Consider the following 27,923-nt stretch of genomic DNA (forward strand, 5'->3'; position numbering starts at 1 on the left):
TCTCTGACTACATTCATCAAAGAAGCAACATCTGCTTAGCCTAAGATGCAGCCAAGAGAGGACAAAGGAGCTGTCTCCTTATGGGATAGTTTCCAGCTGTATATTACTTTTGTAACTTAAGTCTGCCTTCTAGGATCCATTTGTGAACAGAAGGTGTGAGTAAACTCTTTTTATACTTTTAAAGAAGACTGTGTCATGTCTATCTTTTTATGAGGGACTAAAGGGGAAATTACCAATGAAACTTATTTTAGAGGCTTTAACGAGCCTGAGCAAACGCACCCGCTGTGCAAGTTTAAAAGGGGAATGTTACTCTGCTAAATTATAGAACTTGTTAACACAAGTTGGAAAGGATATAATCAAACAACATATCCTCTCCTGCATTCCTGAGTGTACCCTAAGTGCAATTCCTTTGAAGGCAAAAGTTGACCTTTCAAAAACCTGGTGCTTTCTTCTGTCGCTGTAAGCGATAGTTTGAAGTTTCCTGTGCCTGACATCATGTATAAAATAGGCCTGGCTGCCCATATTAGGCCACAGTTTCGCCACCACTGCCCTGGGACATGGCCACCATCCCTCCTCTGGCGCTAGGCATTGCAGGGAAGGCAATCGCAGGCAAGCCCATTTTCTGTCTGCCATTATGGATCTTCTCCCTGGAGAAAACTTCTCATAACGCCCCCTGGGATCTTCGCAACGCAGCTTCAGTAGCACTGCAATAGGTTCTAGTCCGCCCAGGGTAGGGGGCTGCATAAGGGATGTTACCACCGCAGTCCTTGGGAGCGGCGGAAGCAGCAGCAAAACGGAAGATTGCCTCGCAGAATCCCAAGGAAGTTGGGGAAGGAGGCTTGTGTTTGTGTTGAATCATTGCATAGTATGGATGGGGGCCGGGGCGCGCAAGACGGAAGCTGCCATTGCATAGTACGAATACGGGGAGCGGGCAAAAGAAAGGAAAAAAGAAAATCATATTGCATAGTCCGGATTGGGGTGGACAGGGCCATTGCCCCAGGCACTGAGTAGTTCTGCGTTGCGGAGCCGCAAAGAGTGCTGGGCTTAGCTGCGCCTCTTCACCTCCATGCTCTTCCCTCTTCCCGAGTCCCCCTTTTGCTCTTCCTCCTCCCCCTGGCCCATGCAGACGCCCCACAGAGCCCGCGACAGGCGCTCCTTGCTGGGCACCAGCCAGGGGCCAGGGGCCAGGTCTGAGCGCAGCTTCCTGCTCGGCCTGGGGGAGAGGAGCTTGCAGCTGTCCCCTCCTCCCTCCACGCCCTTCCCTTGCTCCCGCAGCCTCCAGCCCCCTTCTCCATCTTCGTCTTCCTCCCCTGGAGCATTGGTGGAGCTGCGGTGCGGCCAGCTAGGCTGGCGGGCTTTGGGGAGCTGGAGCTGGAGCCGCTGCTTGTTGCTGGGCGATGCCTCCCGGCTGCCCCCGTCACAGGGGGGCTGACCCAGATATTGGGGGCCCCCAGGCGGGTTTGCTCTCCGGTGCCGGTGCCTGCCTTTGTCCTCGGTCTCCGGCGCCTGCTGCAACCTGGCAGGGCTCTGACTGTACTCTCGGTCTGGGGGGAGAAAAACACAGAACAGGAGAGATTAGACCCTGAAGACATCCTTCCTCAGCAGGCATAGGTAAACTTTGGCCCTCCAGGTGTTTTGGGACTACAACTCCCATGATCCTCAGCTAACAGGACCAGTGGTCAGGGATGATGGGAGTTGTAGTCCCAAAACATCTGCCAGGCCGAGTTTGCCTATGCCTGGTATAAGGCAAGGTGGGCTGCCTGTCTTTGGTTTTGTTTTGAAAAAGAAAGGAAACAAAAGAAAAACCTCTCATCCCAAGCTACACCCTGCCTTGGGGGTAAAGTTGCCAAGGTTTGATTTCAAAATGCTGGCATTCTGGGCAAGGCCAGGCAGGTAGTGCCAGGGCGGGCAGATACTGGTGGGGTGGAGACAGGACAGAATGTGGAATGCGGCTGCCTCTCCATTACCTAAAATAATCACCAGATATGTTTTAAAAGTACTCCTTGAAGCAGGCTTCCTCAAACTCGGCCCTCCAGATGTGTTTGGCCTACAACTCCCATGATCCATAGCTAGCAGGACATGTGGTCAGGGATGATGGGAACTGTGGTCTCAAAACATCTGGAGGGCTGCGTTTGAGGAACCTTGCCTTGGAGCAACGCTGTGGAGCTCCAGCGTCCAATTCTGCCCAGGAATCCACATCCCCCAGGATACTCTGATACGACCCCTCATCTCTGAAACCTTAGGGCAGCCTTCCTTGACCTTTGGTCCCCAGGTATTGTTGGACTACATCTCCCATCATCCTTGACCATGGGGCCATGCTGGCTGGGGATGATGGGGGTTGTAAAAAGGTAAAGGGACCCCTGACCATTAGGTCCAGTCGTGGCCGATTCTGGGGTTGCGGCGCTCATCTCGCTTTATTGGCCGAGGGAGCCGGCGTACAGCTTCCAGGTCTTGTGGCCAGCATGACTAAGCCGCTTCTGGCGAACCAGAGCAGCGCACGGAAACGCCGTTTACCTTCCCGCCGGAGTGGTGCCTGTTTATCTACTTGCACTTTGACGTGCTTTCAAACTCCTAGGTTGGCAGGAGCAGGGACCGGGCAACAGGAGCTCACCCCGTCGTGGGGATTCAAATATCACCGACCTTCTGATTGGCAAGTCCTAGGCTCTGTGGTTTAACCCACAGCGCCACAAACAATATATGGGGACTCAAGATTGGGGAAGCCTGCTTTATTAGGGGGTGGGGGAGAGATCTGCTGTTTTCTGGGATATCCCTGAGAGCTCCCTTGGGTTTCTTCTACTGCCCCTTGAGGTCCCCAGATTGGATCTAGGCTCTAGGAGTATGAGAACTTGCCTCTGAAATGTTTTCCACTGAGAAGGCCTCTCTGCCCCACCAGTTTAAAGTGGTTCAGCTGTTGTGGCTTCCCTCCAAGGAACCCCGGGAAGCGTCCTCACATATCCCAGGCTGCTTTCCTGCCCTTTGGGCTTCTAGAGGCAGGATCCTACTCTAACTTCCCTTTTGCCTTGGGGGTGCCACCACAGGCCAGCTTGGCAACATGGCACTGGGACGGTTTGTGTATGTCCTAGCTGGGCTGGAGGGAGGCTTCTAGGGGCAGGGGAGGAGCTAGGTGGGTAAAGCAAATTGGAAAGAGGTTTGGGGAGGAATCCAGTATTACATAGACAGGTCTATAACGTTTCACAACGTGCTAATATGTGGAGGAGGAATCCCAGACAAATCAGTGAGAAATGGAAAATGGGAGAGGCAACCAGAGGCAATGGTAGCTATGGCCAGGGCACACGAAAAAAAATCACAATTCTGCACTGTGAAAGCTGAATAATGCAATCGTGAATATTTAGATTGCATAATTTATTCTGTTTCTACTAGCCAATGGCCTCCGCAAGACATGGAAGTATCTGCCTTTTAAGGGTTTTTTTTAGCAGGCACTCTCCGCATGCTTTAAAGACGGTCTTCAAAACCCCAAGGGTAAGGAATTTGCTATTAAAAGAGAAATTATAATGTGTCACTCAGCCAAGACTTGCAATTTAACAAGCGATTGCATGGGGGAAGTTGGCTCTGTGACATTACAACCACCAACCAAGCAGTGCTGCTCGCGGCTGGCTTCTGCTATTTTAGCAATCAGCCCTGCAAAATGGAAGTATGTTTGGACAGAACGCACATGTGCCCCCTTGCTATGAAAAGGGCACGTCTGTCTTCAGCCCGGGAGTCTGAAGCGGCTGCATTATGCAGCTCATACCAAAATTCTACTCCTTTTCTGTACTTGTGCAGAACTGCAGAATACACACAGCTTTGGCTTCGGGGGGGGGGGGGAGGTCTGTTGGGGTGATGCTGGGGAAAACAGGAGCAGGGAGACTAGGGAAGGGTCCTAATGTGGTGGTGGGAAGTGAGGGGAAGAAGGAGAGGTGGCTCCACCTGTTGCAAAGTTCTCGTTGCTCTTGTTGTTTGTTTGAGGATGATTCCCTGGGAGACTATGGGAGAGAAAGGGACTGGGCTGAGTGGTTCTGCTGGTCCGGCTGGGGGCTGGACACCCACCATTTATGTTCGACCCGTCCCACGAGGCAGAAGCAGGGCTCCCCCCGGGGGGAGTTGGTCACGCAGAGAGCCAGACTGGCCAGCGGCTGCCCTGTGGGGCGGAGACAGATGGAGACTTGGGGGGAGAGAGAGGAAGTGATAGGGAAGTTACAAGGCCAGCACAGACCGGGAGTAGGGATGGAGCCATCACAGACCAGGAAGGCAAAGCAGACCAGAAAAGGTTAAGGTGAGGTTGGCACAGATTAGGCAGAGAAGTGTGGGGGGAGAGGGGGGTCAGACAACACCATGAGTGGGTCGGGGTGGTGTATGGTGGGTCAGACGGACGAAGGACGGCAGGGCAGGAAAGAAAAAAGAAGAGGAGAGAGGGGTGAATATTGCAGACCCAGAACCTGCCTCTCTGCAGAGAAAAGGCGGGGAGTTTTGAAAATCTTTTTTGTCCTTAGTGTTAGTATGTATACTTTTTATTGTTGTAAGCCCCTTTGGACAGACTTTGCTCAGAAAAGCAGCATATAAGCATATTTTTAAAGAAACTGGGAGAAGTCCATTACAAGGCCTATCATCCTGGGTTATGGCACCTCTCTTGAAAGAGAGAAACTAACTGTGGTTTTCCTCCTCTCCCTTAAGGGTCAGGGGAAAATTTGCTGGTGGGGCGGGGAGCGTGCCAGACTATTTCCACCTGAAATTTCCACCTGGGCCATCCCATCTCCCCTGTGATCATTTCTCACGTGTTGCATTAACCGTGGGGTCGGCTTGAACCTATCTCTACTGTGGAGGAAGAGAGGGATGGGCAGAAAAGACCATGGACGTACCATAATCAGGAACGAATCCGTTGCCCCTCTTCAGCACCAGGCGTATCCGGCTCCCCCCGTTGCGAATGTGCTCCACAGCTTGAGCATGCGTCATTCCTGCTGTAGGCTCTCCGTTGATCTCTACCAGCTGGTCGCTCACCTGCCACGGTGTAAAACTCACCATCACTGCCAAGAGCTGGCTGGGGTTTTGCTTTGTTCTGGAGATTTCATTATGTGTTTCCACACATTGGATAGGCATGACAATAATGGGCCTTCTCGGTAGTGGCCCCCGCCCTGTGGAACGCCTTCCCTTCAGATGTCAAGGAAATAAACAACTATCTGACTTTTAGAAGACACCTGAAGGCAGCCGTATAGCGGGAAATTTTTTATGTCTAATGTTTTACTATCTTCTATGTGCTGTAAGCCGCCTAGAGTGGCTGGGGAAACCCAGCCAGATGGGCAGGGTATAATAATAATAATAATAATAATAATAGTAATGTTGAACGTATAATATACTGAATATAGAATATGCACAGCTCCACACAGAACACACACATATTGGTGCCCATTCGGGGGAAACTGATAGTAAAAAAGTAACACTTTTTGAGTGTTCAGAATGCTCCACGTGCATTATTCTTGTGTATTCTTTTTAAAGCGTGTCTGGTAGGCCAATATAATTATCCCTGGTGGTGGTGGGGAAATGTGTGTTGAGGATTAGTGTCTTGCTTAAGGGTACTTAGCAAGTTCGTGGGTGATGGTAACTGGGCACTACCTGATTCACAGATCTCATTTTTAGAGCAGAGCCACATTTCCGTCATGTTCCCGGGTGAGGCTCTCCTAGTGGTTTCGCATTCAAGGAACCAGCCAGGTTCACACTTGCCCGCAGCACTGGGTGTTCCCAGACCACATCACATACCTGAATCTTGCCACACTGCTGGGCTGGTCCACCCTCCATGAGGGCCAAGACATAGATGTCCATGTTATATTCACTTCCGCCTCTCAAACTGAAGCCAAAGCCGCTGGGTCCTCGTTGCAGCTCCACAGAATATTGGCCAGTCTCCTGAAGAGCAGAGAGCAAGAAACCACAAAGGCAGGTATAAGGATTGCCCCGAGTTATTGTATCAGACTATGGGGTACAGCAAGGGCAGGGAAGCTGTGGCTCTCCAGATGTTGTTGGAGTCCTTCAGCCCCAGCCAGCACAGCAAATAGTCAGGGATGGTGGGAGCTGCAGCCAAGCAACATTTGCAGGGACACAGCTTCCCCATCCCTGTAGTGAAGCAGTCTGTCTCCAACTGCGGCAGCCATGGGTGCTTTTGAGCACTCACAAGTGCATGCGCCAAGTTACGGCTGACTTTGGCGGCTTATTGTGTGTTGGAAGGCCTGGTTGGGCCCTCCACCACTGTGGGGAGTCCCGACAGGGCTTTCCACCATCGCAGCCTAGTCCCCACATACTTTGGGGGGGGAGCTGAGGTGTCCTCAGCCCCATAGAGTTGGCCCCTATGCTCACAAGGAGGGTTTGAGGGTGGTAATCATCCCCCTTCTTGTAGCCTCCCCTCATCTGATACTCAGAGAGGAATACTGCCCTAGATCATGGCTGCTTCCACTTGGTTCACATGGGCAACAGGTGTGAATAGTTGCACATTTCCCCAGTCCTTTTCAAAACTATCTAAAGGGCCTGTTCACACCTGAATGCAGGAGGTGATGGAAGGTGCCTGCCTGTGGCGATAGGTTTGCAATGGTACATTCACACCTGCAAGTCACCAGTGCAGTTACGTGTGAGGGGCCAATGCCAAGGCATCGCCCTACCTTGTGGTGGCGTTCCCACTTGGCTCAGAACTGAACCTGAATTATAGTGACACCCAGCAACCTAATCCAAACAAGAATTTAGTGGCTCTTGAGTCATTATGTTAAAACAAAGCCATTTGCTCCTTTCTTCCACAGATTAGGATGCAGAGGTATCACAAGAGAAGCTTTCTCTTTCACAACCCAGATAGAAGGAAGTGAGGGGCAGGCGTCCTTTGTAAAGTATGACCCAGGATAAGGAACTGTGTCCAATTCTTGAAAGAGATGAGCTGACTACGGTTTAGGCTGGCACAACACCCAATCAGATCATTTCATCTCTCAACGTACTAGATCTTCTAGCTCATCTCTTCCCTGCCCATCATCCTGGAGGTAGAACAAAGCCATCGGGACAACCTGTAGCCATTCTCACCTCCCTTTAAAGCCTTCCAAGGTGGCTATTACTGCATTGTGTCGTAGCATAAATAAGTACTATATTTTTTGCCCTATAGAATGCACTTTTCCCCCTCCAAAAATGAAGGGGAAATGTGTGTGCGTACTATGGGGTGAATGCAGGCTTTCGCTGAAGCCTGGAGAGCGAGAGGGGTCCGTGCGCACTGACCCCTCTCGCTCTCCAGGCTTCAGGAAGCTATCCTCAAGCCTTGGGGGCCCGGCGGGAGGCCCTTGTGGATAGCAGCCTGTTCTGGGGGCTGGGGTCGGGGGAAGCTCTGGCTTCCCCCGTCCCAGCCCCGCGCCTGGGGGAGGAAATAATTTTTTTTCTTTATTCCCCCCCCCAAAAAAAAAGACTAGGTGCGCCCTATGGGCTGGTGCGTCCTATAGGGTGAAAAATACGGTACTTCTGTTTGTCTGACCTGCCCCATCTTTATTACATTAATTTGTGGTTATTATAACTACTGCCAGGAGGCACGTGCTCCTTGACTGAGTGACACCGTTTTTCTTCACAATAACCATAGGTCTGCCTTTCCCCTATGCAAAGTGAAGTCTGTCAGGCTCCACCAATCCTGGATCTCTTACAGGCAGCAGCAGTGGAGCGGGCAAAGACAATGGAGCCCACAGGTCACTGTAGACACGAGAAACTGAGTGCCACACACAGGCCAGCAGGGATATAATTGCAAGGCGCCAAGGGTGGAATCGGAAAAGGGTTGCAGGGCCAGTCCTTGCCTGGGGTATAGACCGGCCAGCCAGCCCTGACTCACCCTTCGCTCTAGCTCCATCCTCCCCCACTTCTGACCACCTTTCAAACCTAGCACCCAGAAGGCCCCTTCTCCATCCAGGGTCCCCAGGTACCCATTCCCAGGGTTTTCAATACCTGGGGCTGGGAGAGGCGGTAGGTGGGGCTCCGGGGACATTCGCCTACATCAATATCAGCTGTGTTCAAATCGCTGGAAACTCCTGGAAGTGAATCGAAAGAGTCAGCATGAATCACCTTTTCTCCCCTTCCTTCCTTCCTTCCTTCCTTCCTTCCTTCCTTCCTTCCTTCCTTCCATCCATCTCTCAGCGCCTGCCCTTCCTCCCAGTGGTGTAGCGTGGGTTGTCAGCACCTGGGACAAAGCAAGTAATTTGCACTCCCTAACCCGTGGATTTGCGCCCCCTAACCCGTGGATTTCCACCCCCTAACCCTAACCCCCAGATGTTGCGGCCGGTGCGGCCGGCCCCCCCTGCACCCCCACGCTACGCCACTGCTTCCTCCTCCCTCAGGCCTCCTTCTGCAATGCTCCCACCAACCCCCATTTTCTACCCTTGCTCACCTTTCCCAGGCTCCCTTGTTCCTCACTTTATGCCACTCACCATCCCCTTCCCCAAATGCCCACTGCAATTGCTTACCTGCGTCCTTGCGATTCCGGACCCTCATTCGCACCCGGCTCCCCGCCTGCCGGAAGATGCCCCCGACATCGCCGTGGGATAGCCGTGCTAAGAGCCCACCATCTTCCTGATGAGAGGGACCCTCTTCTGGATGGGGCAACAGGGAACTGGCTGGGAGGAGAGAGAGCAGATGGATCAAAGCACAGCCTCCCACTCTTTGGAGCTGTGGGTTAAACCACAGAGCTTAAGACTTGCCGATCAGAAGGTTAGCAGTTCGAATCCCTGTGACGGAGTGAGCTCCCATTGCTCGGTCCCTGCTCCTGCCCACCTAGCAGTTCGAAAATACGTCAAAATGCAAGAAGATAAATAGGTACCGCTCCAGTGGGAAGGTAAACGGCATTTCCATGTGCTGCTCTGGTTCGCCAGAAGCAGCTTTGTCATGCTGGCCACATGAGCTGTACGCCGGCTCCCTCAGCCAATAAAATGAGATGAGCACCGCAACCCCAGAGTCGGCCACAACTGGACCTAATGGTCAGGGATCCCTTTACCTTTACCTTACTTGACTTTTTCAGACCTAGGAGACACGATTAGCCCCAAGGTCCATTTGGGGACTTATTCTTCAGCCACAGCGCTGCTGGTGTGGCTGTTACCGGGGGTGTGTGTGTGTGTGTGAGAAACCTCCTCCCATGAACCTTGCCTCTCCACAGTACAAGGCAAAGACAAAGAGCCTCCGCTGCCTATTAGCAAATGTAGAAATTCACTGATAAATGTATCTATGTACTGGTTCAGTGGGAAAACGTTAGAAATTCATAAGAAATCACATCGTTGTATCAATCTTCTCAGTTCCAATTGCATTTAGGACCCAGGTGATGTCTAAGGGGAGGTTAGTGAGCCCACCATAATCCCCACATCAGCAGGACCTTCCCAAGGAGTCATGGCAGATGATATCCTGCCATGATGAGTGTCAGACCATCTCAATCACAACCATCTCAATCACGATGCCTACCCACCCCGTAGTGGGACGAAGACCAGACAAGACAAAGGGGTGTATTTGACTTAACTCAGGTATGTGTGAAAGACTATATTTGAGTCTCAGGGCATGCCTGGATCTCAGGTTCTACCTGAGGCCACATCTTTTCTGTCACATATCTATGATGTCTTGATGATGCATCCTGAGGGGTATTATGGGAAACTTTGGGAAACTTTAAAATACGGATGTAACCATTGCCCAGGGCTTCTGGCTGCTTCATCTCCACGGTACTGGGAAGCCTTGTTGCAGCAACAAAAATCATGCCTACAGGCTGCTGTTTTGCTTCTATTTCCTGGCTGAAGTCTCCTGCTTGTGATATAAGTAAAAAAACCTGCTCCTTTTCCCTTATGGGGTACCCAAGAGCCCAAATAGAGTCCTTTTGTAGGTTCTCTATCGGTAGGAGAAAGTAACAGAGACCAACCAGAGAATATTGAGAAGCAAAGCAGCTAGTAAGCCTGATCTTTATTGACTGTTGCAACAAGGTGCTCCCCCACATGCAGGAAAGGAGGAACCCAGAGCAATGGCGCACAAGGCCTTATATATCCATTTTGAAATTCCCTGCCTGGAGCTCAAGGCACCCCTCCATACATCATACATACATCACAGGAGGGGTGTAGCCCAAGACACCCCCCACGAACATCATACCTACATCACAGAAAAGACGGTCTACAACAGAAATTTGAATGTTGTTGTTTTTCCTGTCTGCCAGGTTATCTGATAATGCCTTATCTGATTGCCTTTCCTGGGAGTTTGGCCATTCCTCTGAGATGGTAATTACTTAATTCCTGAGACAATGGGAAGGTTTTTTTCCATTTCCTCCCCTCCTTGCAGAGAAACATTTGGTCACTTTGGGAGTTAAAATGGTTTCAGGACTGTCTTCCTGTGCTGCTTCGGACATGTGGTTTATATATTTATATATGTGTTTGCTTGGTACATTTATGAACATTTAATATATATCTAACGACTAAACAACAACAACAAAGACCTTAAAATTCTTATAACACTTGTGACCCCCCCAACCTGAACCTGTGGGAGTCAAGGTTAGGCAATTATGGGGTGAGCCAATGACTCCCTTATACAGGCCTGCTTTGGGTTAGGCTGCGAAGCAGCTGTGAGCGCTAAACCACCAGCTGAAGATGACTGCATCTATGACCCAGCTGCCCCATGGATTATGGCCCCCACACCAGAATCTTCTGCCCATGAAGTCACATGAGTTGAGTACCAGACTGGGAGTTCAAGAGGGAATTCACTTCAGAAATTCATCAGCTGCGCCAGAGACAGAGAAGTTTAAAGCGTTAAAATCGAGATGTGGAAAATATGGAAACAACAAGGAGTGGCAGGGCCGAGATTTGGAAATATGCTTCAAGACTATGGGAAGCCCCGAAAAATAAATAATTATAATTTGGAAGATAATTTGATCTTTTTTTAAAATAATTAATTTTTATTGGATTATGATTTGATATGTTAATTGGATGTTTTTTATTGGAAAATTAATAAAAACGATTTAACAAAAGAAAAAGAAATTCATTAGAAGCAAGACAACTTATCCGATGGAACGGCCCCCAGTAACTGGTAGAAAGAGGCATCATGCAGGGGTGGGGAGGCAGAACACAGCTCCCATGACCAGTAGCCTTCAATAGACTTCTCCTTCAAGAAACTGCCTATTTAAAAGACATTCCAGTTGGCCGTTGCTGCCTGTTGTGGCAGTGAGTTCCATAGTCTAGCATTGCACTGCGTCCGCCCAATAACAGTGGTCTCGGTCTGCCAGGAAATTTTCTCACCCAAAGCTGCTAATCAGACATGCATTCTGAATCACCTCACTTGTCACTCGGGAATCTTCCCATGCATCACCAAAGCTCACAAATCGTGCTTTTCTCACTCTAAATATCTTTGCATCCCCTTGAGCTTATGTGGAAGAAGATTTTCCCCAATCTGCCTGCTCTGGATGCTGGTCTCCACTGCCTTGTGACATGACCCAGATGCAATCGGACTCTCTGTTCTCCATCGAAACTGGCAGGAACAGGAGAGGGACTTGGCAGCTTCACTGATGCCTGAACACTTTTTTTTTCTTTTTTAAAAAATCTGTGTGCACCAGCAAGGTTACGCATGCATGTCCTTGAAGGGTCAACCCCCCCTCCCCGTCCTCCTGGGGATGACAGCCACAACGGTGGCAAGGAAAGGGGTGGAAAGCAGGTGAGTGACAAGGCTATTCCTCCAGTCTTGTCCAGTTCCTGGGAGAGCAGACTGGGGGAAAGTGAACGAAATCAGGATAGCTGGAACACTATCTAGTTTATAGGGAGATAAAAGTTAAAATGTGTTTCAGGAACAAAAAAATATTATTTGTTTTCTTAAGTTGCCCACTCAGAGCAGACTAAAATGTATGTGCCATTCTTAAGTACAAAATGAATGTGGCTTAAAAAGCTGTGTTTTCCAAGGAACTACAGCAGGGGTAAGCAAACTTGACCTTGTGGGTGGCCGGACTGTATTTTGAAGGGGGAAAAAAGAACAAATTCCTATGCCCCACAAATAACCCAGAGGTGCATTTTAAATAAAAGCACACATTCTACTCATGTAAAAACATGCTGATTCCCGGAACATTCGCGGGCCGGATTTAGAAGGCGATTGGGCCGGATCCGGCCCCTGGGCTTTAGTTTGCCTACCCGTGAACTACAGGATTGGTGTGGACTGTGGCTCACATCATGAGTGTGGAGCTTCAAAAAAAGGCAGTGGGAGCACACGGATGTGGAGTATGGGGAAAGGTGAACATAGCTGTAGTTCTTCTCTCCCCAAAATACTGAAAACAAGAGCTGCCTTTGAAACAAAAACACAAGCATGTTCCAAAAATGCTTCCCCTTTCCACATACCCTGCTCAGGGTGTTGTTCCAGTCAATGTTTACTTGCCAGAACCTGAAAATTTAACTCAGTGCTGGGGCTTTCTCACAAGCAGACATACTTATGTCATGGAATCATAGAACTGAAGAGTTGCAGAGTTGGAAGGGACCTTGACGGTCATCTAGTCCAACCCGCTGCACTACAGAAATCTCAGCTAAAGCCATTCATCCTCTGCTTAAAAGCCACCAAGGAAAGAGAGTCCATCACTTCCTGAGGGAGACAACTCCACTGTCAAACAGCTCTTACTATCAGAAAGATATGCCTGATAGATCTCCTTTCTTGTAACTTAAATCCATTGGTTTCGTGTCCTTAATTCACATAAGTAAATGCACGTACACACACACACACAAAACCTAAGACACAGTCAATCTCTCTCTTGTCTTCAGTACAAACTTCATACAACCTTTAAACACTAAAGGGATTCTCCAGGATGGTTCCGGCCGCTTTCTCATCCACACAACAGGTGATGCTGATGAACTTTGCCAAGAGAAAGTGGACGAGACCCAAGTTCACATCAAAGCCATGTTCTGCTGAACAATGTAGCTTTAATGATAGAAGTCAGAAATGCTATGGGCACCCTGCCCACAACTCCCCCCTCGGAAAAGCTTTCAGCCTCACCTGGCCTCTAGCATATCCTCCATTCTTAGGTGGGTTCACGTAACACCCTCATTGGCTCTTCAGCTTCACCTCCCCCCCCCCAAAAAAATTAGTTGACTTGCCTGAACTAGAAAGACCAAAGGGCTTTCGCAAGGCTAAAGTCGTGACTCCGGTTCGTTGCAGATAAACATCACCCATACACACACATTTGCAATGTGAACAATACTGTATGCAACCACCCCAACCTGCCCAATTCCTTCCTCTCCCGCACAACAAACCACAACACCCCGGTCTCACCCTTATAAGTAGAGAGTCCCCTTTCCCCCCCTTTGGCAAGACAGACTAAATCACTTTTAAGTATTCCTCCCCGCTGCGCAGCCCCGCCACACTTTCTACAAGGTAACACTTCCCTCCCGTCCTTCAACTACAAAGCAGAAAGCGGCGGCAGGAGTTAGGTATTTACGCTTGAAGTCCTGGATATGGCGCAGGAAGGTTTGGACTTGCTCAAACATTTTCAGGGTAGATGCAGGAGGCAAGCGGCCAGGTCCAGGGGCAGAGTGGGGAGTGGGTTAAAATCCACTGCCACCCTCCCACCCCAAGGCTGAGCCTGCTTTTCCAGCAGCCCTTCCCCACCCCTCTCCTCTGCCCCCTTCACAGGAATTCCTCCGCACCAGGCTTTGCCTGATAAGCCAAGGGCTTTGGGGGGTGGGGGCGGGGTGGCTGAAGCTTAACCTGTTCAGAGCCACGAGGGACATTTTGTTCCCTGGGTGTACAATGAGAGTTCCTGGTTACGCCACTTACAACAGTTCCTGCTCCAGTTTCCCCGAGCGCAAGGCAGTGTGAGAGACAGGTGCCATTTCCCCATCAAGAACTGTGGAGGAGAGAACTCTGCCTTTATTCCACGCAGACAGGAGACAAAAATGTATGTCTACACTCTTGCATAAGCTTTTATATCAGTTTCTGGGAGTTGTGAGGAAGGTGCCTGACAATCCTTAGCTATCTGATCCCAGCGCCCAAGAGCTGGAGTTCTCCAAGTTCCAGTGGCGTAGCGTGGGTTGTCAGCACCCGGGGCAAGGCAAGTAATTTGCGCCCCCTAACCCGTGGATTTGCACCCCCTAACCCGTGGATTTGCGCCCCCTAACCCTAACCCCCAGATGTTGCGCCCGGTGCAGCCGGCCCCCCCTGCACCCCCCACGCTACGCCACTGCCGAGTTCCGCAGGGAAAAGGAATGGATGTCAAAATCAGTCCATCAAAGGGTTTGTGGCACCTTAAAGACAAACAGGCTCATTTGTCAGGTGCATCCAAACACGCTGGAAAATGGCATCAGTTTTAAAATCTGTAACATATATATGCCCAACGGGGATGGCAAACCAGGAGTTACGCCCCCATGGTAAAAGGTAAAGGGACCCCTGACCATTAGGTCCAGCCGTGGCTGACTCTGGGGTTGTGGCGCTCATCTCGCTTTACTGGCCAAGGGAGTCGGCGTTTGTCCGCAGACAGCTTCCGGGTGATGTGGCCAGCATGACTAAGCTGCTTCTGGTGAACCAGAGCAGCGCACGGAAATGCCATTTACCTTCCTGCCGGAGTGGTACCTATTTATCTACTTGTACTTTGACGTGCTTTCGAACTGCAAGGTTGGCAGGAGCAGGGACTGAGCAATGGGAGCTCACCCCATTCAAACCACCGACCTTTTGATAGGCTCTGTGGTTTAACCCACAGTGCCACCCGCGTCCCACACCCACATGGATGCAGACATTAAAAAGTTGTAGCTATATATTGGTGTCAACGTTGGCAAGTGAGAAATCACTTGCCACACTGTGTTCAGGAGAAGCTTCATATTCTGCTTTGTGGGTGACTCTTTGCATTGTCCTATTTTGAATAAATTATCCAATAAATTTTAGTTTTCAGACCTTATCCATATGTTCACGTAAGCAGCTCCTTTATAGGAGTGCAGGAAGCCGCTGCCTCATACTGTGTCAGTATTGTCTACACTGATTGGCCGCAGCTCCAGGGTTTGACCCTGGCAGCTCCAGGGATTGACCCTGGCAGCTTCTACAGGTAAAGCCAATTCTCTACCACTGAACTCTGACCCTTTCCTTTCTATGGGCATCATTAAAAGCCTAAATCCCTACATAGCCCTGGTAGGCTTCCAATGTAATGTATGATGTAGTTTCGGAGGGGCATGATCCTTAAATGCTCAGGAAGATCTAAAGAAAGGGTGTATGAAACAGTCCACATAATCTATAGCATCTGACACTGTAGCTGTACAGCTTTCTGAATCTGAATAGCAGGGAAATTAGGAAAGGCACAGGCTGTGCCTGCTGACCCACAAATCAAAGGGCAGCTTGGAAGTTTCCACTGAATAGGGATTCTATTCAGTGCATAAAGGACCTCTGACAGTGAAGTCTAGTCACAACGACTTTGGGGTTGCGGTGCTCATCCCACTTTACTGGCTGAGGGACCTGGCATTTGTCCGCAGACAGTTTTTCCGGGTCATGTGGCCAGCATGACTAAGCCACTTCTGGTGAAACCAGAGCAGCGCATGGAAACGCCGTTTACCTTCCTGCTGGAGCGGTACCTATTTATCTACTTGCATTTTGATGTGCTTTCGAACTGCTAGGTTGGCAGGAGCTGGGACCAAGCAACAGGAGCTCACCCCATCACAGGGATTCGAACCGCCGACCTTCCGATTGGCAAGCCCTAGGCTCAGTAGTTTAGACCACAGCACCACCCACGTCCCTTCATTCACTGTTTTCTGTTCAGCCTTTTACCATCGATCACTGTACAATATCTTCTAGATGGGACCCTGTTTTAACCCCCCCTTCTACCCAACTAGACTGATGGCAACGAGGAGAAGGCCCTTTGCAGCACAGACCGCTCTGAATGGCACTCCCTCCCAAAGACTTCCTGTGCTTTAACTTTCAGTCTGATTCAGTGGGGGGCAGCTTTTTATTTCAGCTGGCTTTCGAAGCAAGAGAGAGTGAGGATGGCTTATTTCAATTTGAGGTGATGTGGTTGGGCTGCTTTTAGGTTATTTCATTTTCTTTAGCATGCTGCCTTTAAGCAGCTGAATTTGACATGGGATTTTGCGATCTTGTGTTCTCTCATGTCTCTTGGCAGCGGCGGACCTCGGCGTCTCAAATTTCAATCGGCCTGACACCAACATCCGGTGCCCCACTGCCTCTTGCCTTCCGCTGGATGTCATAGCTGTGGTCCCCCAGCCCAGAAGCTCTGCACCCAGTGCACCCAAACTGGTCACGCTCCCCTACATTCGCCTTTGCTCTCGGCCTGTTGTGAACCACCCTGAGGGATTGGTAGAACAACACAGTGGGCTTAAAAAAGAAAGATAAAAGAGCAAACGTGCTATTTTACTGATTCTGTATTAAAGTAACTACCGCATTTTTCACGTTATAAGACGCACTAGACCATAAGACGCACCTAGTTTTTGGAGGAGGAAAACAAGAAAAAAAATATTCTGAATCCCAGAAGCCAGAACAGCAAGAAGGATCGCTGCGCAGTGAAAGCAGCAATCCCTCTTGCTGTTCTGGCTTCTGGGATAGCTGCGCAGCCTGCATTCGCTCCATAAGACGCACGCACACTTCCCCTTACTTTTTAGGAGGGAAAAAGTGAGTCTTATAGAGCGAAAAATACGGCATTTAAATGAATAGCACATTAAAACATGTCATTCAGATATGCAGAACCCATTTGAAGCAGACTGAATGCACAATTTGGAATGGTGGGGGCAGTGGTAGGCACAAACTATTCCTCAGTAGAGATAGGTCCATTACGGTGATGGGGCCCCACCAACATGTGTCTGCCCTCAGCAAGCCCCCACCTGCCTGCCTTCTTTCTTACAGTCACCCCAGAGAGTGCCTCTGCCGGTTTGCATCCTCCTTTTTAGGTGGAATCTACATACATATAGTGGGACGCGGGTGGCGCTGTGGGTTAAACCAGAGAGCCTAGGACTTCCCAATCAGAGGGTCGGTGGTTCGAATCCCCGCGACGGGGTGAGCTCCCGTTGCTCGGTCCCAGCTCCTGCCAACCTAGCAGTTTCGAAGCACGTCAAAGTGCAAGTAGATAAAAAGGTACTGCTCCGGCGGGAAGGTAAACGGCGTTTCCGTGAGCTGCTCTGGTTTGCCAGAAGCGGCTTAGTCATGCTGGCCATATGACCCGGAAGCTGGACGCCGGCTCCCTCGGCCAATAAAGCAAGATAAGCGCCACAACCCCAGAGTCGGCCACGACTGGACCTAATGGTCAGGGGTCCCTTTACCTTTTTTACACACATATAAAAACCGTTCTGAAAATGCTTTTTTTCTAAAAGTGTTTTTAAAAATACATTGAATTTTCTATAAGGCTCACCATCGCCGTCTAGTGTCACATTGTATATTGCGCTTCAGACACACTTAAAGCGTTTTATTTGCAGCTGTATATCTGAGTCTTTAGTCTCAGTGTTGCCTTTGTGGAACTCAGTGGGGAAGAGGATGGGGCCAAAGCCAGAATGAGTTGGCTCTGCCTGGCTCCACCTACTGTTTGGGCTCCTCCCCTTCCACCCAACCAGTCCCAATGGGCACCCGTCACCACTGCTCTTCCCTGCTGCAAGGGGGTGTGCCTTTTCCCACAGCCTCACCTGCTCTCACAGCTCCACTTCCATCTGTTGCTATGGCGACGCCGCTGTTGCATCCATGGTCTTCTTTGGGGCCATCCACACCTCCTGTGGGCTCCCCAGCCCCTCCCGCTGGCCGGGGCCTCCTCAGCCTCTGGGAACAACGAGCAGGACACACAAGTACATCCCGGGGCTCGGGGCCCACAAAACTGGTCACAGCCAAAGTGTCAGCCGGGGGAGCACCCCAAGTGTTAGGAGTATCTCGGGAAACTCCTTTGTTGTGGCAAGAATCAGGCAAGAGGTGTTCTCGTCTGAAAGAGCAGTTTTCCTGGGGATGTCTCCGGGAATGATGACCTGCAAGGACAAGAAGGTAGGGTTGAGTAGGTCTGAACTGACACCAGACCCCGCCACACACCACAGTGGTCTCTCTGGGGTTTGCAGTGCTTAGCAAGCCCTCACCTCAAACTTGTACAGTGGTACCTCTAGTTACAGACTCAATCCGCTCTGGGGTGCAGTTCACAGCCCGAAAAGTCCACAACTAGAGCACCGCTTCTGCGCATGCGTGCGTTGCGATAGAGCGCTGCTGTGCACGCACAAGGCGTGCAGAGCACTTCTGCGCATGTGTGAGATGTGCAGAGCGCTTCTGCGCGTATGGTGAAACCCTGAAGTATACACTTCCGGGTTTGCCGTGTTCGTATCCTGAAAAAATGCAACCAGAGACTGACGTAACGAGAGGTACAACTGTATATCCACTTCTAGCTATCAGAATCACATCCTATTTCTGATAATTCACATTTGTTTCAGTTACAGGCGTTTTGTGTGTGTAACTGCTCTGTCCATTTGGCAAACTGCTAGGAAAAAACAGGTCGTGGCTTTCAACAATGCAACTAAGCATGACATTCATTTTGTAAGAGGTAGCGTCTTTCTGTTGCAGCTGAAATGAATTTGCACCTCTAAAATTATCCTGTGTGAATTTTGACAGGCAATAGTTCCTTTATTACATTTATAGCCTACATTTCTTCAATTAAGGAGGGATCTATATGGATCCCAAGTGGCCTGCCATCCACGTACTGACTGTGGATCTGCAGGCAAATCACAGATTGCATGGTGGCTAAACAGTCACACACAAGGAACTCTAGGATGTTTCAGGATTGTTGCCTGCCTGACTGCATGTGTTGAATCCTGACAAGACTTTTGATGTGAGTAAACCTTGTATTTTTCTTGTTTGCTAAATGGTCTGAGAGTGATTTCTTTCTTAACAGGGAAACATAAAACAGGAAAAAGGATAACCCAAGCTTGCCTATTGCATCCTTGGATATCATAATTGTTCTAGAAGGTTATGCAACCTTGTCCTAATAGCTTCTAGAGATAAGCTGTGCACGGATAGTGATTTTAACTCTGCTAAAATAGATATTTGCACGCTCACAAAAATGAAAAAAGGAAGGGTAGTTATTAAATAGAATATCCTCTCCTACTCATCTAAATCCATCTAACAGTGACCAGACCCAGGCTTGCCTCAGCAAAGTTTATGACTTCATGCCTGTTCAGATCACAGCCCTCTGCATGTGTGCACGTTCACTGGATATTTGATATTCCACATTAGCGTTCATAATCCAGTGATCTTTTCAGTAGCTGTCAGACTTACAGTATCTGTCAGTATTTGGCAGCTGACATGCAGGAAGAGACAGCGCTTTGACAGTATCTTACATGTACCAATCAATATCTGACAGTATCTAACAGTTGGTGTGCAGTGGCATTTAATACATTTTGTACTAAAATAATTCATTTATTTACCCAAGCGTGGAAAAAAATCCCATCCTTCCATAGGTTAAAAAACACATACACGCTAAGCAAAACAGTTAAATTGCAAATGTTGATGTAAAAAATTGAGTTTGAAATTCAAATGTTGATTGGAGGGAGGGAATCAGATGTTGAAGTCAGCATTTTTAGATTTGCTGAATTTCAGTTAAGAAAAAAAAATTCGCACTGCTTTCTGTATAATCAGATGATGATGATGGTTTTTGGTTTTTTTGCCCAGCAAATTCTCATTGGTCTCGCTGCACATCTTTCTTTCGAGGTGCTACTTTGGGGCTATCTCATTTCCTGAGCATTTACTACTTTGTACCTGGGAAAATGTGAGCCTCCTTCAGAAATCACTATTGGTTGCGATTGCGATTAGTGCATGGAATGAGATGGTGCAAGTGCCACAGGCAAGCTGTTTATTTATTTCCCACATCTATGCCCCACCTTTCCCACAAGCCTGTGAGGTCAACGCTCACAATCAAATTAAGATGCCTTACAATCAAATATTGGATCTGATCTCTGCTGCCTGTATACACAAATAAAGCATTTTTATAGCACTTACAGAGAGAATATCTCTGCAAGCATTACAGCAAGCTGGTACTGTATTGTTATTCCTATGCTAAGATGGTGTTTGAGGCTAAGGGCCTCATACTTTCTAAACCACAGACTGCAAGTGCAGGATTTACATGGCGGCTTTTTGCTATAAATACGCTAAACACAAATCACAATAGATGTGCCTACTTAAACACTCCAATAACAAATCCTTAACAGACCAAATCCTGGACATTAAATTGCAACATAAACCAAGCGCATTTTGGCACAAAGGTCTTCATCAATGGCCAAATATGATATCAAAACAAAAAAGTAAACATAGCAAATCTATAAAATAAAATAAAAAAATTCATGAAATCAGCACTTCAATAATAATAATAATAATAATAATAATAATAATAATACCACATACCTAACCACCTGCCCTGCCCCATCCCGATGGGCTTATGGCTTGTGTTGAAAAATAGGGTACGCAGGATTTGGCCTGAGAAGGATTTATGACTGGAATGTTTGTATATGTGATCCCTCTTTATTGTAAGAAAGCATTCTGATTCCCCGCTTCACTCCGTGGATAAAAGTTTGGGGTTCTTTTTTTTGTTAAAGATCATTTGGTTGTTTGTAGGGCAAGCTCAACCATTTGACGGAGTGAGGTGAACGCAGTGGCGTAGCGTGGGGGGTGCAGGGGGGGGCGGCCGCACCGGGCGCAACATCTGGGGGTTAGGGTTAGGGGGTGCAAATCCACGGGTTAGGGGGCGCAAATCCACGGGTTAGGGGGTGCAAATTACTTGCCTTGCCCCGGGTGCTGACAACCCACGCTACGCCACTGGGTGAACGTCTCAGGAAGTACATTTCGAGAGAATTTAACATTGCGTTCTTCTGATTGTTCAGTCAGTGCAATCGTTCTGTCAGCTTGCAAACGAAACCATCTCCACTCATTATCTCCTAATGTATTATCATTGCATTTTTATCTTTAACTTAGCTTGCGTTGGGTATTATACACTTTGACTTGGAGGGCTGGGGGTGCAATGGGAAGGGCGCTATTTGCTGCTATGCTTTGGGCAGCAACATGTTTTGGGTCAGCCCTGGTTTTTCACACTTAAACAACCGTATACCTGCTTGAGAGTCCTGAGTAACAGGTCTTTCAACCCAGTGCATCTGCCGTCAACATCTGCCATGAATTTGCTACTGGGGGAGGGGAGAGAGGAGATAATACCGTGGCACTCACACCCTCCAACATTACTCTGATGGAAATAGGGATGTCCCATTCCATAATGATAATTTTACTATTTTACTATTATACCCCACACATTATAATGAAATGATTTTAGAATGTTGTACTATTTTATTTTTGTTAGGTGCCCTGAGCCCGGCTTTGGCTGAGGAAGGTGGGATATAAATAAAATTTATTATTATTTATTATTATTAATAATTTATTATTTATACCCCGCCCATCTGGCTGGGTTTCCCCAGCCACTCTGGGCGGCTGCCAACAAAACACTAAAATACAGTAACCTAAAGGTAAAGGTAAAGGTACCCCTGCCCGTACGGGCCAGTCGTGTCCGACTCTAGGGTTGTGCACTCATCTCACTTAAGAGGCCGGGGGCCAGCGCTGTCCGGAGACACTTCCGGGTCATGTGGCCAGCATGACGAAGTTGCTCTGGCGAGCCGGCGCCAGCGCAGCACACGGAAACGCCGTTTACCTACCCGCTAGAAAGCGGTACCTATTTATCTACTTGCACTTAGGAGTGGGGGACACAGGTGGCGCTGTGGGTTAAAGCCTCAGCGCCTAGGACTTGCTGATCGAAAGGTCGGCGGTTCGAATCCCTGCTGCGGGGTGCGCTCCCGCTGCTCTGTCCCAGCGCCTGCCAACCTAGCAGTTCGAAAGCACCTCCGGGTGCAAGTAGATAAATAGGGACCGCTTACCAGCGGGAAGGTAAACGGCGTTTCCGTGTGCAGCTCTGGCTCGCCAGAGCAGCGATGTCACACTGGCCATGTGACCCGGAAGTGTCTCCGGACAGCGCTGGCCCCTGGCCTCTTAAGTGAGATGGGCGCACAACCCCAGAGTCTGTCAAGACTGGCCCGTACGGGCAGGGGTACCTTTACCTTTACCTTTAACCTATTAAACATTAAAAGCTTCCCTAAACAGGGCTGGCTTCAGATGTCTTCTAAAAGTTTGGTAGTTATTTTTCTCTTTGACATCTGGTGGGAGGGTGTTCCACAGGGTGGCTGCCCCTACCGAGAAGACCCTCTGCCTGGTTCCCTGTAACTTGGCTTCTCGCAGCGAGGGAACCGCCAGAAGACCCTCTGCACTGGACCTCAGGGTCTGGACAGAACAATGGAGGTGGAGACGCTCCTTCAGGTATACTGGATTGAGGCTGTTTAGGGCTTTCAAGGTCAGCACTAAGACTTTGAATTGTGCTCGGAAATGTACTGAGAGCCAGAGTAGGTCTTTCAAGACCAGTGTTATATGGTCTTGGTGGCCGCTCCCAGTCACCAGTCTAGCTGCCACATTCTGGATTAGTTGTAGTTTCTGGGTCACCTTCAAAGGTAGCCCCACAGAGAGCGCATTGCAGTAGTCCAAGCGAGAGATAACTAGTGCATGCACCAGTCTGGCGAGACAGTCTGATTTTTTTTATCGATTTCCAACGGGTTACAAGCACAGCATTGCTATAGGAGCTGTTGGAATTGGCAAACCAATATAATCCTGGCGAACCCTTGGCCATTCATGCGCTAATGTTGCGAAGCAAGATGCCCAGCAGGTGGATAAGATGAGGGAGGATGGTGGGAAACTTGAATCTGCCCTGGGCTGTGACAAAACCTCAGGGTGGCCCTGCCTGCTGTCATGGCTCACCTTTCCTTTCCACCAGAAGGATCACATCTCCTGTCCGTGTATGCTCCTGCAAGACACTCTCCACTTCTCCCGGGCTCAGGTCCCGCACGTCAGCCCCGTTCACCTTTGCAATGACATCCCCTTCCTCCAGCAAGGGGCATCGCTGTCGGTCCCAGATCTTCACCACCCGAGCCCCCGGCCTGCCCCCACTGAGAGACCCCACTCCAAACCACGGGCCAGAGGGGCTGCAGGGCAAGGGCACTGGGGTGAGGCGGCTGCAGGGTGGCCCCCGATGGAGGTGCCGCTCGGCATGTTCCTCTTCGTCGCCCAGGCAGGCTTTGGTGCAACAGCGGACGCTGAGTCCACGGGTCCTGCGGGATGGGGGCGGGCCAGCTTCTTGGCCGCAGGCTGGACCCCTGGGGACAGTGGGGCTGGGGGGCACAGCCCCGTACGTTGGTGGAGGGCGTCGGGACAGGAGAGGCTCCCCATCAGAAAGGCAGGAGCAAGGTGACTGGCGATGGGTATATTGCAGGATGCAGTTCCCGTCCACCACTACTACGACATTCACTGAAAAGGTGGAAGGAAAATAAAAGAGAGGCAGCAAGACAGTACCTTTCAGAGCCAAGATTAGGGCTGAAACAAATTTTCCGCCATACAAAATCTCTTCCAGATTCTGCAGAAATCTAGTCAAATATTCATTTGCCAAACAAGTCACCCGATATTTGATATCTGCATTTGACGTCCTATGATATTTGACGCTGCTTGGTATTATTTGGAACTAGGTGACATGTAATGGTATTTAGTACTTCATTTAATAACTGGCATGCAACATTTTTAATTTTTTTTAGTAGTCAATAATATTTAACAGCTAATAAGCAATGGGATTTAGTATTTGATGGTTGGCAAGCAATAGTATTTAGTATCTGATTGTATCTGGTAAGTGACATGTAATGGTATTTAGTATTTAATAACATTTGATAGATGGCATGCTGTGGTGTTAAGTATTTGACAGCTGACAGCTTATGTGGTTTCGTATTTCTTTATACTGTATTATGGATGTATGTAATGAGCGGCTTTAATAATCTAGTGGAGCTGGTTTTAACGAAGTATATATGTGTAAATAAACAAAGAAATGCCTGCCAAAAGCACCAAGAGATGCCAGCAAATCTAAACAGTTCTAATTCAGAGGCACTATGTCACATTCCAAATGCACATGTAAAAATGGTGAAATTGGAAATTTCAGTGAATTTCAAATACCCATTTCAGCTCTAGGCAAGATGAGGCATTGCTATGGAATGCAAGGCCATAAACTCGTTATAAACTAGCCATTCATACATTTAGAAGGACTAATATTCTGGAATCGTCTGCTTGGAGCAGTTGCAGGAGCCAAGATACCCATTGACTGCAAAACAGAATTGGATACATTGGTAACAGGTATATCATGATTTCCTACTCCGATATCTCATTGGGGCCCTTTGGGTTCAGAGAAGTTCTCCCCTTGCCACAAAGACCTTGGACATTTTTAATCCTTTCTCAGGAGCATCAGACATGACCACAGTTGAAGATGAGGTGTTGTGATTTTCCCCTGGGGGTAGGCTTGAGGGCACTGCTTTGGGACTGCAACACATTGCCGTATTTGTGGCTACGAAGGAACTGTTCCAGGTAATCCTAAATAATGTGGAATGTACCGTATTTTTTGCTCTATAAGACTCACTTTTCCCTTCTAAAAAGTAAGGGGAAATGTGTATGCGTCTTATGGAGCGAAGGCAGGCTGCGCAGGTATCACAGAAGCCAGAACAGCAAGAGGGATTGCTGCTTTCACTGTGCAGCGATTCCTCTTGCTGTTCTGGCTTCTGAGATTCAGAATATTTTTTTTCCTTGTTTTCCTCCTCCAAAAACTTGTGGTCTGGTGCGTCTTATAGAGCGAAAAATACGGTAGTTGTGCTGTGTTGTAACAAACAGATATGATTCTTCTACACAGGAGTGCCAGCTTGGCCTTGCCACCATGGGTGCCCGGGGCTGTGGGTGCCATGCAGTGTGCACGGCCTTGGGACTGAAATTTGGGGGTGCCCGGTCCCTTCATGATAAGAGATGATGGGGATTGTAGTCTCAAAACATCTGGAGGGCCGAGTTTGCCCATGCCTGGTCTTGACTCTACTGCCAGAAAAATATTTTTTAAGTCAAAAAGCATGGGTTTTATTCCACAAGATGAAACTTTCAATGTTTCAGGCTTCTCTCTCTTTTTGCCTGTGTTTCAGGAGAGAGGCTGCAATTCTGGCCATTACATTTGGGGTGTACAAACTTTGCAAGGATAGGAGAAACCGCCACAGCTCTGACAAGGAGGTCACGTTGCAGCATGTGCAATGGGCACATGTTCTTAAGAAAGCCCTACAGTGCTTCGTTTGGTGAAGCTGGGCAGGAACGGCGGTGCTACGTTTTGGAACATACAGCAAAGTTCAGCCCTGGCACAGCCCTGCGCACAAGTCCTCAAAATGTCTCCCTAGCCTGCCTGTCATATCTGATGTCCAAAGGCTTGGTGGACGTTTGAAGCACATTCTTTCCCTCAAAGAATTCTGGGAATAGCTTGTTAAAGGTCGCTGGGACTGTAACTCCTGTGAGGTTAAACTAGAGGGCCCAGAATTATTGGAGGAAAAAAACCTGCCATGGATTTAAAAGTGTGTGCACGGTCTTTTCTAAAGGCTTCAGGGAATTCTTGTTCGCCACAGGCAACCCGTTATTGACAAGAATGCTTCAACTGGAGGAGAGTAGGTTCTCCTGCTAGCATGACTTGATGGTGGCATTCACACAAACTCTAACTCAGGGATCAGCAACAGGAAACACAGGGGACAAATCTCCACCCCCTGCAATCCACTTTACTTCTGGTTCCTAGAGTAGGCTCTGATGTTCTCCCAAGCTGAGAGGCAGGTGAGGGATTCTAAGTCCTTCCTTTCAGCTTGGGCAGCAGAAGTGGCTTTGGCAGTGCCCTTCCTTAAATCACCTCAGCTCCTCATCATCACATGCAAGCCAAGATACAAGGAAATGGTAAAGAGAAGGCCCTCAAGCAGAGGTCCTCACTCAGCCTTTGGGGGGACAGGGACCCAAAATCCAAGAAATGGTTGTGGGCACCACAGACATACCCATTTCACAGAAGAAAAACTGGCAATGCTTAGACTCCCCCCCCCAAAAAAACCGCAACCCCCCCAAAAACAAATAAAACACGCAGAGGGGAAAAACAAGCGATAACCCCCCAAAAAACAAAAGAATCAAAAACAAAACAAAGCTCACTCCTCGATTTAAAATATATTAGGAGGAGCAAGTCCCAAGAAAGGATTTTGTTTCTCACACACAGGTCCTACTTTGCAGACCCGGGTTCAAAAGGAAGAGCTCTACCAAAGCCTGCAAGGTGGAGGGAATACAGTCCTTTGCCTCCATCTTGGTTTGAGTGGGAAAAGGCCCCATCTGCACTATCACATTCAAAGCAGTATCACAAACCCTCCAACATTTCTCCGATGAAAATAGGGACGTCCCATTCCATTATGAAATTTTTACTATTTATACCCCACACATCTGACTGGGTTGCCCCAGATACTCTGGGCAGCTTCCAACATATATAAAAATATAATAAAACATCAAACATTTAAAAAACCCTTCCCTATACAGGATTGCCTTCAGATGGTTCGGGGGCTGGGAAACCTCCAACATTTCTCCGATGAAAATAGGGACATCCTAAGGAAAAGTGAGATATTCTGGGATCAAATCGGAAACCGGGACGGCTTCTCTAAATCAGGGATGTCCCTGGAAAAAGAGGGACACTCGGAGGGTCTGTTATCATATCACTTCAAACAATCATGGCTTCCCACAAAGAACCCTGCGAGTTGTAGTTTGCTAAGAGTGCTGAGAAATTTTAGGCGATTCCTATTCCCCTCAGAGAGCAACAAATTCCAGAGTTTCCTACAAAGGAGGGATTGACTGTTACCCCACTCTGGTAACTGTATCTCTGTGAGGGGAATAATGGTCTCCTAGCACCCTTAAGAAAGTGCAGTTTCCAGGTTGCTTTGGAGGAAGCCATTACTGTTTAAAGTGCTATAATGTTGCTTTAAATGTACAATGCATATGGGGTCTTAGAGAGCCAATATTGCTGACCATTCTGCACTTATGGGCTGAAAAGGACCCCATTAAAATCAATTGCCAATTGCAACCCCCACCGTAGGGCGTCCTATTTATAACAACACCCCAAAATCCCTCCACACTCACCTCCTGCAGCTGAGGTGGTCTCTGTTGCAGGAACACGAGCCTCACAAGTCACCTGGGGGCTTTGTCTTGTGCTGCAGCTTTTGGAAGGAGGACAAGAGAGGTGAGCATTTCTCAGGAAGGCAGACTCCTCCATTCCCTCGCTCCCCACTTCAGTTGATCAGCCCTCTCAGGCGGAGGACGAGTAGCGCATTGGACTGACCTGATGCCACAGGGCTCGATCCTCTCTGAACCCCAGTCGTGGACATGGGGGCCAGCACCCCCCATGACTGCCCCACAGTCAGCGCAGCCAGGGATCTCACTTCGGGGACCCAAGCTCAGTCCCCCACATCCAATAGGGGAGCTGCGTAGGGTGCCCAGAGGTTGCCTCACTTTGTCCTGCGCAGAGACACAAATGTTGACATACAGCTCAGATTCCAGGATGGTTTGTGCATTGACTAAGTTTTTACTCAGACTAGACCCACTGAAATAAATGTGATTGAGGCGCCTTAACCCCAATAGGCCTGCTTAGCTGAAAACCACCCAGTGAGAGCCATAACATCAGAGGGCGGGGAACCTTTTACAGCTGGAGGGCCACCTTCCCTTTGGTACGATCTCCGAGGCCGCACGTTGGTTGTGTAAAGGGCCAGAGGCAAAAATGGGCAGAGCAATGAGTATAAATTCCACCTTTGGAAGTTGCAAGCAAGGGTCGTTCGACAAAAAGCACTCAAGGAGGATGTCACCAAGCAGTGTGGCTGGGGAAAGATGGTGTGGCGTGGAGTCCCCATGGCCCAGAGAGCACTGAAAGGCCCCATAAAAGAGAGGTTCTGGCTAGTCCAGCTTCAAATGTGTGCTTGTGGGAACACCTTCTCCTGACCGCCAAGTGCTTGATATTCCCGCCTTGAGTTCTGCTCTTGTTTGTGCAACCACAGAAAAGCAGGGGGAAG

At 48.9% G+C, this 27,923-nt stretch overlaps 1 protein-coding gene across 5 annotated transcripts in view; it reads right to left on the minus strand.

The window, feature by feature from the left end:
- Window positions 1-412: 412 nt before the first annotated feature.
- MAGIX (MAGI family member, X-linked) overlaps window positions 413-27,923 on the minus strand; it is a 32,448-nt gene continuing 4,937 nt past the window's right edge. For 3 of the 5 annotated variants that reach the window (XM_081894125.1, XM_081894126.1, XM_081894124.1), the window contains exons 2-10: window positions 27,200-27,375; window positions 27,001-27,077; window positions 22,768-23,313; window positions 17,586-17,915; window positions 8,460-8,609; window positions 7,945-8,027; window positions 5,752-5,895; window positions 4,857-4,995; window positions 413-1,544 (exon numbers count right to left, since the gene is read on the minus strand). In XM_081894125.1, coding sequence (XP_081750251.1) covers window positions 1,045-1,544; window positions 4,857-4,995; window positions 5,752-5,895; window positions 7,945-8,027; window positions 8,460-8,609; window positions 17,586-17,915; window positions 22,768-23,313; window positions 27,001-27,077; window positions 27,200-27,264 — 2,034 coding nt within the window. In that variant the 5' untranslated portion in view covers window positions 27,265-27,375 and the 3' untranslated portion in view covers window positions 413-1,044. Of the gene's footprint in view, window positions 1,545-4,047; window positions 4,163-4,856; window positions 4,996-5,751; window positions 5,896-7,944; window positions 8,028-8,459; window positions 8,610-17,585; window positions 17,916-22,767; window positions 23,314-27,000; window positions 27,078-27,199; window positions 27,376-27,923 lie in introns of all 5 variants that reach the window. The other 2 variants (XM_081894127.1, XM_081894128.1) reach the window with 2 other exon arrangements.

Source organism: Podarcis melisellensis (assembly GCF_964234715.1).
Source record: "Podarcis melisellensis genome assembly, chromosome: 17".
Classification (NCBI taxonomy): Eukaryota; Metazoa; Chordata; class Lepidosauria; order Squamata; family Lacertidae; genus Podarcis; species Podarcis melisellensis.